Source organism: Adelges cooleyi, unplaced genomic scaffold, assembly GCF_023614345.1.
Source record: "Adelges cooleyi isolate 19-005CV unplaced genomic scaffold, UGA_ACOO_1.1 ACOO_flye_CR_arks_rails_tigmint_CR_PRNA_574, whole genome shotgun sequence".
Classification (NCBI taxonomy): domain Eukaryota; kingdom Metazoa; phylum Arthropoda; class Insecta; order Hemiptera; family Adelgidae; genus Adelges; species Adelges cooleyi.
In genome coordinates, this window is record NW_026096268.1 from 9,121,259 (window position 1) to 9,134,280 (window position 13,022).

The 13,022-nt window shown below is 31.9% G+C and overlaps 1 protein-coding gene across 1 annotated transcript in view; it reads right to left on the reverse strand.

The window, feature by feature from the left end:
* Positions 1-9,986, reverse strand: part of LOC126842772 (dual specificity protein phosphatase Mpk3) — a 28,910-nt gene extending 18,924 nt beyond the window's left edge. The window contains exon 1 of the mRNA XM_050579912.1: positions 9,093-9,986. Coding sequence (XP_050435869.1) covers positions 9,093-9,489 — 397 coding nt within the window. The 5' untranslated portion in view covers positions 9,490-9,986. The remainder of the gene's footprint in view (positions 1-9,092) is intronic.
* Positions 9,987-13,022: the final 3,036 nt, after the last annotated feature.

The following is a 13,022-nucleotide window of genomic DNA, read 5'->3' on the forward strand; positions in this document are numbered from 1 at the left end:
CTTTGGTTTTGGATAAATACTTCTATAGAGTTATTATTAGCATATCAAGTTATTTATATACCCGCACGCTCCACTCACCCCCCGCATTTCCTTCCTCGGCTAAAATCCTTATTAAGCTAAGAACTAATGTATATAATAACCCGGTATATAATTATTAATTACATTTAACTACCATGCCAATGTAAAATATATGGTGGTCGTTTTTAACCTCGAGAAATGGCAAAAAAAAATTCTACGCGTTCAGAGATGATTTTGGAAACGATTTGTTTCCTTTTAACAAGACAACAACCGTCAAGTGTCACGACACAAAACAGCAATTCTAATAAAAATACTACCATGATGTATTATATATTATAATATTATGTAAAGGGCCATCAGCAAAAAATTCAAATATTTTTAACAAAGGCTTAGGATAGATTCGTATTTGTTCTGTTTTATTATCCACACAGCAAATATTAGAAAATGAAAAAACATTTTTGAAACGTTTGCAATAATTATTATAATGATGTATAATGTAACGATAAAACGTTTTGAAACGACCCGAAATCGCTGATCAAAAATATATTTTTATTTAAACGATTTTTGAATTAACTTTCAAAGCTTTTAATCAATACAATTTTATATTTGTTTGTGATATTTAATAACATTTTCTATTTAAGATAAAAGTACTATTAACTACATATTATTTAAGGAAAACGTATTCGAATAATTTCAAATTTAATTATTCAAATAATAATTTGGAATAATTGTTGAAAACATTATTAAAATAGTTTGTAAGTGTCAAATTTTGTCAAATATTTATAATTGAATATATTATTTCGTATTAATCTAATATATTCTACATTTAGAAAATATACAAAACCAGTTAATATAGGAAGACAATTTTTTATTCGACCGAGGTAAGTATAGGGGAAACGGCTTCCTACGTAGAAACGCGGTCGGCATATACCAACACAACTATTATTCAGCGCGCACAGAATTGTTAATTACTATTATTATTATCATCATAATTATTAGTGTTGTTGTTGTTGCGTTTGGGGACTCGCACATTGTTTTGGATCCGTGTAGTAAATAAACACAGGTAGGTTAGGTTCTTATTATTATATACTACTGGTTCATTAATAAACCGAGTCGGCGGCGGCGGTTTACGCTACTAATAATAAACATGAATGAACGATGGGCCAAAAGGAAACGCACACAAACGGCGCGCAAGACCGATAACAGCGAGTGCTCGGCTGTCGCTCGTTAAGCAATTACAATCGTCGAAATAAACGGTCGTTACACGGAAAAAGGTCAAAGACAAAAAAAAAAAAACACCAACGAAATACTTGCACAATTATTGAAACACTTGACACATTAATATTGTCGCATAACAGTTATTGTCGTTTGCCACAAAAAAAAAAAAAATACAGTACTGACAAAATTAGTAGGTAGGCAGGTTAGGCTTCTTTCAAAAGCTTCGTCATAAGTTGTATCATTGAATATAATTTTTAAATATTAGATTTATTATCGATGGTTGTACATTTTAATTATCCCATAATATTATACTTATCGTTTAAATTGCAACTGTTTGGACCGAGTGATTATTTTAACGCCATACACTAGTTCACTCTCATCATAATTGTAATTTTACAGTGTTTCTATTTGAAAACATTTTTACTTATGTTATAGTATATTTTTTGACGATTATTGACGATAGTCAAATTTTTGTCTTTTCTCGATATTTGCTAGAGCTCTATCAACTTATAGAACTTAAATGAAACGAACATATTAAATCAACTTTTTAAATTAAGAAAAGTTTATTGTAAAATTCAGTTTTGAATAATTATTTTTAGTTATTTAAGTGTACAATTTAGGACGGAAAATCGAGCGCGGTTGAGAAATGCTCGCAGATAAAAACAAATCTACTCTCCAACCTTCCTCACGTTCTAAATTTTAAACTATAATAACTTTAAAACTATTTATTGTCTAAACTTATCGACCAGTCAAAATTTCCAGAAAAGTATTGATATTGATATTGTATCGATGCTATATACAAAAAAAAATAATTTAGACAAAAAAATCCGACAAAATCTAATAACCTGAGCTATTTTATTGAACATAACTATTATCATCGACATTATATTAAATTAAAAATCAAGCGGTCGATTATGTGATGTGTCCAACCTCTAGGTTGGGTTTTTGCAATTAACTTGATGATAACAACAATAATAACAACTTAATAACTATTATTATTAATGATTTACAGGCGCGTTAATCATTCACTTTGGATTATGTTGTATAATATTTTTTATTCAGTCAAATGTGTCATACAAGTATCTTATCCTGACTAATGGCAATTAAAAAATTCACTGTAGCCGACAAAAATAAAAGCAATAAAATACCGGTGTCTTATTCGTTACTTCCGGTCTACGACGACCACCCTCCCACGACTTCCTTTTGGACTTAAGTATCGAAAAAAATTCCTCGTCGGTGTTTTATAAAATTATCCGCCCACACCGTTTCCCTTTTTAAAAAGAAAAATGACCGTTCCATACATTTCCCAACAATTGTCACCTATTGTTTGCTGACGAGAGTACCCAAGTGTTAAATTAGAGTAATAATGGAGACACTGCAAACAGTGTAACTGTTAGGTTTAAATTTGGTCGTTAACGAAGAGAAAGGGTACACATTATAGAGAAGGTCTGGTTTGCCAAGCCGATGATAATTGACAGATGTGTTAACACAATTTTACAAATAAAACCAATTAAAAATTAACGATGAGTAATATAAATAATAATAATAGTATTAATAAATTTACTTGAAAATAAAAACTATGGACAGTTGAGTTGGGTTAGTTTTCCCCTTTTTCAATAACATCAAACAATCCAACAATTAATTTCAGTTACTACACTATTCATACAAATATATTTAATTTTTTTTTAATTTAATATTTTTATTTTAATTGACGCAACAATTTTTACAAAGATAAAAAATCTTGAAAAGCAACAAGTTTTTGCAGGAAAGTCGTTTAAAAAAAATACTTTACCGCTTTGAAAATCTTAACGTACCAAAATAAAGCCCAATAAAAATATGTAAGAGTAGAAATTTGTTTGGCAAATTTTTTTTTTTTCTAGGTACCCTTATCATTATCAAGGCTGTGAATACAATGCATTTGCATAAATTAATTTTACTATTGCGTTCAATTTGAAATGTTGTAGTTTAAAATAATATACGGTTTAATAGTTTTAATTATATATTCCAATTTTTTTTCCTCAAGATTATATTTTTGCATATACATTTTTCTAGTCCACATTTTTTCAAGTATATCCTGCCCGTTACATAAATACATAAACGCATGCATAATTTAAACTGCTTTTAGTACACTAAAATTTACAGCTTGATTATTAATAAACATATATAGATAACTTTTTTTTTCCTTTCTTTCGTAGTATAAATTAAAATCGTATGCTGTAACTGTTTATATGACGCAGTTGAGAGCTACATTTATCATTATTTCGACACAGGCAAAAATGCCAATTTGCTTTTAAATCGTGAAATACAAATAACAGCGCGAAATCGACTTTTCGCACATGCGATGACTTATCGCACGTGCCGGCTTTGTGGCTTTTTTTTAGTTTTTAGTGTTCGGTTATCGCTCCCCCGAACATAAAAATAATACACAAGGAAAACCATAATAATTATTCACTCTTGTACACTTTTTTGGAAAACCGATTAAGTACCGACAAGATATGGTTATAACGTTTTTAAAAAATTCGTAATGATCCATTGCCAAAATCTTAATTTAATGCTTAAATATATGTGTATATATGTTAAGATTCTTTATAGCAATGAAGATTCTTTATTGGTTGTCATTTTCCACACTAAAAAAATCCACTCTAAAGTATACGTGTAATTGTTTAAAAATTGTAAACGGTTTTTTTCTTTTCTTATTTTGCCAAAATTTCCAAAAATATTTTGGAAACATCATACTGGCATGTGGACGGCAGAAGCGAAGGAGGAGAAGAAGTGGCGAACATGTGGCCGCGGACGGGTTTTGGTGCGCAGCACCCTGCGGAAATCGGCTGTGTGCACACATCCGGCGCGGCGGCGGCGGCGATCACTCCCGGCACACCACCGGCGGACGCGGTCGCCTCCACGTCCTCCGCGCCGCGCCAGCACGGATCTCACACGGCACACAGCACTACTCTGTCGTCCGCCGTCCGGCGCGCGACCTTGATTAGGTCACACACACAAAAACACCTACGCGCGCGCGGCGTGGCTCCGACCGTGACCGGTTGACGCGGTCAACGCATCAGCGGCAACAGGCTATAGTAGACCTCGACGGCCGCCGCCGCAGAATAGGTACACATACGTTGTTGAATGAACAACAACAGGGGCGTAACCGAGGGGGGAGTATAGGTTAGGTTAGGTTAGGTTTGGTTAGGTTTAAATCGACCCGTCGGTTGATCAAGGAATATAACGTCCGACTCTTAGTTTTCAACCGATAGAAAAACGTTTTTATAGTATTTCTCGTTCACGTCTTATTTCTTAAAGACGTTTCTTCAAAGTCTATATAGGTACAGTTATACTTGATAATTATGTATAATCCCCCACCCCCACCACCAGACGGGTTGTTGTTCTGTACCGGAATGCCCGTTGCGTCATTTGCGTCAACCTAATCTCGATTTATTCAACAACAAACCGGTACTGACCGAAAACGGTGTCGGCGGTTAAGACGTTTCTTTTTTTCTTAAACAATTTTTTCCCTTCCCATCTAGCTTATTTAGCCGGTCGTAGGTGTGAACGACGCTTCCTACACGTAACCGTGTATTGCACACTTTATTATTAATAATAATATTATTTTTATTATTATTATGTACATTCACATTGTGGGCCATTGTAAAGCTCGCTCACAAATATATAATACTAGTTTTTTATTATTATATTATGGGCGTCGATGTCGTCGCTTTTGAATAGATACACGTTTTGTGCGTGGTGAAAAATTTGGGTTTTTTTTTTGGTCCACTCCTTTTTTTTAGGCTACTCAAGCGAAGGCGCGTTCTCTCATCACTTGGCCAAATCGGTTTATATAATAAAATATTATTATACTAATATTGTATAATAATAATATTCCTTCTAATATTATTGTTGTCATAATCGACCAAGATGTATGTCTTGTCTCGTCAGTAACATATCCAGAAATTATGTACGGCGGGGGGACCGGGAGAGGGTGCATAGTATAATTGATTAAAAATGACCCCCCCCCCTCCCCAATGGTTACTATTTATATAGAAATTTTAGAATAATTTTATTAGAAACAAAAAAGTGAAATATTATTTTTAAACAAAAACCTTAACCACGAAAAATAATACACTTGCTTATTTGTATGACTTAGGGGTTGAGGTTTTTTTTCAAAAAATATTCCATTTTTTTAATTCTCAACAATACAATATATATATATATATATATAGCCACAAGCGTTGCTTAAGTTTTTTCCAAATACTTTTTAAGCCTAATAATATGATATTATAACGAACGAAATTGTTTTTCTAGAAAAAATGAAAATCTAACCGAACCTAACCAAATCGCGTTAGTTTTACGATAAACTACATTTTTCAACATAAATAATTTCGTAGAAAAAAAAATTCTCGTAGTTTAGAACATAATACTTACAATTATTTTCAGTTGTGTTTTTTTTTCGTCCACAACAACAACATTATAATTATTATTCTTATTATTATTATTATAATTATGTTAAACTAATATGTTTTCAAATATTGTTGCAACAATTAGTAGGGTAAAAGGTAAATTCAATTAAAAAAACTTTTACGTTTTGTCGAGTCGTGAAATACCAAAAAAAAACCTAAAGCAATTATTGGAACCTTTCGACAAAAATACACAGTTGGAAAAATGGCATGAAAAAAAAATTACCAATTATTTTGATTTAAAATGTCGCATTCATATTTGCCGTATTTATATTTTACAAACGCGTTACTGGACCCTAACGGAAATTTCCAAAATATATAACCATTTAACGCACAATTTTATTTTCCTAAAGAGTTGTTCGTTAATCGTTGCACGGTTTAAAAATTACAAACTAATCGTATCAGTGAATCGATTATTCGTTACAAAAAATAGTAGTTTTCAATAGTAATAATAATACAATATTCAAACGCGGTTTTCTTCTGCGAAATGCTGATAATTCTATCGAAATAAACGCAAAACAACACATGTGCTGGGCAAACATTGCGAAATAATAATAATAATAGTAATATCAAATTATATTTTATATATTTGTTTCAATAAAAAAAAACACTAATATTCGATCGGACAGAGGTCAATCTGTCCGGTCATATCTGATAAAAAACGTATCAAACCGGAGGTCGTTGGAAAATTATTATTATTGTTACCGCTTATTTAAAAGAAAAAAAAATGTATGTTCGACGATGATTAACCGCGTTATTTCTAAACGGGTAACCACCGATAACCATCTATAACCACTTATAACCGCGGCCGGCGAGCCGGTTGATAAAAATCGTAACGCCGACCCGAACCAAGGTCGCGGTCCATCGAAATGACCTAACCGGAATTATAGTATTAACAAATTCCGCTTATTATTATTATTTCATCCGTTTAAAAATCGTTAGTTTACTTTTTTCAAATTTTTATTTCATTTATAATAGACATTTTTGCAATTTTACAGGACGGCCAAAATAAAAATGCAGTACTTTTCCTGTTGGCAAAGATTCTCTAATTTTTGTATTAATTCATTTATTTTAACACATGGGCACAACTAGACCTACGTTTTAGGGGGTGCTCAAAAATTATGTATACCTGACTGAACAAAATTATTATCTTCAAAACGATAGATATAAAATAAAATAATTAAGAATAAAAATATTCTAAAATAAAAAATTTTAACAGAGTATACACATTATTAGACATTTTAATGTGCAAATCAAGGGTGCGATTGGAGTTTGAATTTTTTGGGGGTGCTAATTTTGAGTCTGGGGGTACTAAAGTCTACCTAGCATCCCCCTAGTTGCGCCTATGTTAATTTATCTTATATTATTTAAACCGTCTTTTGCGTCCAACAACTGTCGTTTACTACCGACAATAACTTCATAACTGTTAATTAATGGCGTTTATGCTAGATATTTTAACATCAATATTTGTACTTAAATTAAACATAACAAATATATGAGTTGGCTAAATCATCGGAGCTCAAAAGTTGTATGGTTTATAAATATTTTTTTTTTTTTGTAAATCTTACAACATCCCAGGTAAGATACAAATTTGTTTCACACTTCTCTGATGTCAAACAACACATTTTTTTTTGCTAATTTTTACATAATTACACGCATATTTATTTTTGGTAATTTTATTTTGCATATTTTCCAATAGTTGGACGCTATTTATTGTGCATATTTTGGTACATTTAAGCGCTAAAAATAGATTTTTTAATTTTGTCAGTGCAAACACTGCTAATAATCAACATGATATTATTTAATTGTGGGTAAATTAAACAGAACCTAACTAAACTAATATAACACATAGAATAGCACGTCTACTAAAAACAAACGTCGTTGCTCACAGGCTATTTACACATTACAAGATAATAACATAATAAGACAATATAATGAAAAACACAATCAAGTTAATTAAAAAGATACATTTTGAAATTTTAAATTATCAACTGCAGGTACTGTTTTAACAATATTTGTCATGCTGGCTTAAAATTCGACCGAATAACCTAACCCAACATAATCGGACAAAACTAGGAAATATAACCTAACCTAAACCAAACTCTCTAACGAAAATCTTTATTAAAAGTAAAGCGAAGAGTACAATAATTGTCAATTAACCCAAACTTCACTTAACTAAATCCGACAATTATTTGTATCTACCGTTAAAATGTTTACCTCTCAACACAACAATACAAAAAAAACTGATTATGCCAATTATTTATATATACCGCTACTTTATAGCAATATTTTAATATTTTTACCGTCCACAATCGGCCGTTCAAAGAAACACAAAAATGTTTCAATCTACAAAAAGAAAACATGTCATACATTGATATTATGACAATATTGTTTTAATCAATTTCACTGAGTATAAAATGACAAAATCCGAGTTACGATGCAAAATTTACTTTTACCAGTTTGGCCAAAACGATACAATAAATAAAATTGATAAAGATTTTTATTTAAGAAAAAAAATGCATGTGAACGATATTACCGTTCAAGAATGATATTTTTAAATTCACCACTAATCAGTTACGGTTTAAATTATTTTAAGGCTATGATCATAATTGAATAGTCATTAAACCCATTTACGATAAATTTGTAAGCCACAATAATCTCATATCGCCTGAGTCAAGATGCATTTGTCTGACTACAAAATTAAATTACACTAAAATCAAATATTCAAAATACATGAAAACAAAAGCTACTAGGGAAATTTGTTAGTTTTTAATGGAAATACTAAAATGGAATTATGAATAAAAGAATCGTATTAAGCTGTTTTCAATCTTGTAGTAAAACTTAAAAACTTAAATGTAATAGTTATCAACACAAAAATATTTCACTTAACAATGTCATGATTAAATACAATCGAGTATATATTGTGTATATCATTAATAAATTCTAAACGAGGAAGGTCAAGCAATAAAATAATATTATACATGTACACATACACTCCAAAGACAACAAACCTCAACAATTAAAACAATTATTTTGTTTTGATGAACCCACAAACTAATCGTACGCCTACATATTTGAATACAATTATAATGATTGGACGATTTCAACATAATATTATCAAATGATATCTTAACCCTTCACGACCATAGACATTTATCACCTGCCGCCAATGGACGTATTAAAAATCGAAAGAATATTTAACTCATCAAATAGAGCACTATCTATTCACCCTGACAATAATAATATATCTTACCGATAATAACCAAAACAGAATGACATGGAAATAATTACCAAGTGACAGTTAAGTAATTCTTAACGCTTAGACAACGTTCTCGATTACTAATAAAGTATTTTTTAATTTTTAAGTATAGGTACGTAGGAAGCAGAAAATAGGTAAAAACTCACCGTTTAAACAGTGCACATTGCATCCGTCTTTGAGTAGTCGCTTGGCCAATACGATCATGGTGTCGGACTCGGGCGATGCGCTTTTGCGGTCGTCCAGACATTCGCAGCCATATAAAACGAACACGCTTTGCTTGTAGGCGCTCACTATTTGCTCTCTGAGATCCGAACACTTGACGGTGGACGCTAGGTCGATTTTGCCGGCGGCCAAACGCCTTAGCATGATGGTGGGTATGCTGAAGTTGACGGCGTCTCGCACGTGGCAGTCCGAGAAGTCCATCGAGCTGCGACAGTCCAGTATCAGCATTCGGGACTTGTTGCTTGACGACAGTTCGGCGGCGAGCCAGTCGCAGCCGACACAGATGTTCGACAACAGTGACGAATCGTCTTCAGCCGGCATATCGTTGTACGGCTCGACGATGACGGGCGAAAATATGTTACGGATTTCTAAGCAAACATCGGACACGACAGTCGGACGACCCGGTGAGTGTATTTTTTATTATTATTGTTTGGAAACGATGAATTTAATTTCAATAATATAATATTTATGTTAACAAAAAACCACAATAATTAACACAATAATTGAAGGGGAAAAAAACGAAAATATTATTATTTTGTGATAATAAAAAAGAAAAAAAACAGTTTACATTATTGTCGTTATCGTGTAAAATAAAATAAAAACGATTATTAAAATAATTTTAATAATATAACAATAAAAAAACGGTAAACGACGATGATTTTATTAAATAAAATAAATTAATAATAAAACAATAATAATAATATTATAATAATGTGTAAACGCTGAGCACAACAATGTTTTGTGTTGAACCGCGTGCACACGACCGACGAGTTCACCACAGACGCAGTCGGAGTGGAACTGTTGATCACTGAAAGCGGTGAACGCGATGACAAAAAAAAAAACATGGACACGGAACGGCGGAATGGACGCGCACGACAAATACCGAGAAACTCGCGCGGCTGCTCCGCCACTCGTTCCGCCGCCGCCTCGTCCACCTCGTCCGCTGCGGGCTACGGCCGCCGCCTACCGAACAAGACTAGATTACCGGAAACCTCCCGCGCGCCCTACCGGCGACGGCCATAAACTCAACCGTGGACCCATGGCCAATAGATGGCCGCACGTCCGGTATTTTAGCGATGTGCAAGACCTACTATCTGTATTATCTTAGGGGGACGTGATATCCTCTATTTATTCTTACAGAGTTGCAAAAAAAAAAACAGTTTTTTTTCGTTTAAAAATAAGTTTTTAATGTTATAAACGGTTTTTTTTTTTTGCAATTAAAAAATTATGTTTTAAACATGTTAAAAACATTGTTTTTATTTAAAACGTTTTAAGCAAATTTTAATTTATTTTAGTATAATAAATAATTAATTATGTAAAAATTTTGCTGATCATTTTTTTAAATTACGGTCGATTATTTAATTAGATATACTCTTCAGAAATAAACAATAGTTACTTAAAATAATTCTAGTTTCCACAGACTACAGAGGAACTACCTAAGGCACATTTTTTAGTTTAGTTTAGTAATTTAGAACTCTTTTTTTTTTTTTCTAGTTAAGGCGATCGGAAAGCCCTATTTATTAAGTGATAAAGAATATAAGCAATATTTGACAACAATTTCTCTAGTAACCATTTTAAGTATGCGGATTAATTTTAAATGTTAAAAAATACAAGTTTTTCTAGCTGTTATAAAACTTTTAAAGTTATTTTTCTCCGAGTTATGGCCAAAGTTTAATGAAAAATGACTTAAACCGGACTATGACTATGACCATGATATGACTGTAACCGGAAGTCATTTTCCGGCGTCTCTATAGGATGGATTTTAATTTTTGTTTTTTTTTTTATGTGAAGCTTACTATTTTTTCTACACCTGTGAAACCTTTTGCTAATTTGAAAAAAGTATTAAAAAAGTAAGATATTTATCTCAGTCATTATAGCTATTGGATGGCACAATAAAAGTCTTGTATGACTATTTTTTTTTATAAAAACCGTCTTGATTGTTAGTATTAAGTACCGTGCGCTTAGACCCTTTTTACAAAAAACCAATAATTATATATTGTAATTAATGTGACATTTTAATTATTTTTAATATTTAAAAATTACCCCTTGCCAAATTAAGGGTTGAACCCTAACGTTTAGTGGACCTCAACCGTTAGCAAATTGCCAATTGTCAAGAACAGAAATTTCAATTAGTTAAAAAACAACGTTTACTCGAAACCATTGAATATGTTATGATTAGTGTTAGGTTTGATAGACGTCTTCAGGTTTCTCAAGACGTACCCGACTTGCAAAATATATAAAAACGGCTAATTCGTTCTAAGTATAAGTCTCGGTTCTAAGCAGTTCAAGACTTCCAAATATGTACATTTATTAAAATTCAGAAGCACCAGCAGCTGTATACTGTTGGACCATTTTTTATATTATGTATTTTTATTTAGTTTCATTCCGACGAAAGCTACACGTTTGGATCGTTGCAATAATATGACTCACAATATATTATTATTATTATAATACACATTAGGTACATACATCAGCGATTTTCACAGGGCTATGCAACCGATGAATCACTAACAGGTGTCTGGTAAAAAAAAAAAAAAAATACCTTGCCGATGAGAAAACCATTCTTATAATAATCGTGCCGTCGCATGCATTTTTAAAGGTGAAATATTTACAGGTGATTTTATTTTAATAAAACTAATAACACAGTTAAGTCCGTTGTGCAAACAAACAGCCGCGCAACAGCCGTTTATATTTGTTTGCCTGTTTCAAAATGCTTAAATATTATTTGCATTACCAAATATGTAGCAGTTAACAAGGGTCAATTGACTCGAATAAAAACGAGGCGATTGAATAAAAAATAATAACTAGTTATGCTTTGGCGGTCAAAAATATAGATACCAATTGTATTTTAAAAGTTCTTGTTCGAAAACCGCGGTGTTGTATTATAGTGTAACAAATATTGTTTTCTAATTATGGATTTTTTCAATTAGGTAACATTGCAATTACCGTTGCAAAACAAACATGTGCTCAAGTCAACGTGCATCAGTTAAGTAATAATACAAAAACGATTGTTTACATAATAACAATATGTGCCTACGTACACACCCCATGACGTTATTAATACATTTTCTACGATGAAATTACATTCCAAAAAAGGGTAAACAGTAAACGTATTGTACTATAATATTGACTCGAGAATTGTTATTCTTGAAAATTCAAATTAGTTCTTATCAGTGGAGAGCGGTCAGTTGCAGCTGTTATCAATTAATTTTATTAAAACCACTACCATGGTTCGGTGGTACCATAGAGCCAAAACTTTTGACTTATAAGGTCTTTAATCGGTAGTTTACCAAATTAACGGAATAACGGATCTTCAATCGATGACGACCAGCAAACGTAAATGTGAGTTCATTAGCAATAAAACAATGTGAATAATTTCAGACTAGATTTTCGTTTAATACAATTGACACGCGAAACTGGCAGTGCCATATTGCAAGTACAGGTTAAGTTTTTTTAACAGCATTGAGCGAAATAATTTTTATTCTAAAACACTTGAAAACTCAAGCACAAATGTTCCAATTATTTTGATGCCGTTAGCTTAGGCTTGCATAAATCGTTCAGTTAGATGTTAGAATTAAGTCTTATCAAATATATGTATGTAATTGTATAAATAAAAACCCATCCCACTTTGGTTAAGTATCTGATGCAAGTAAACTTTCTTAATTTTTGGAGAATTATTAAAAATATATCTTTTAATATTAAGCAATTAATTAAAAAAAGTTTAAACATTTAAGGGAAAATGTGTTTTTATGGTGGACAACTTTAAAGCTCTGTAGTTAGTGGTCCAAGTTCTGAAACTCTTCATTGCACTTCTGCACGCCAAAGTGATTGTAATAAGACCTTAAACAACAAAA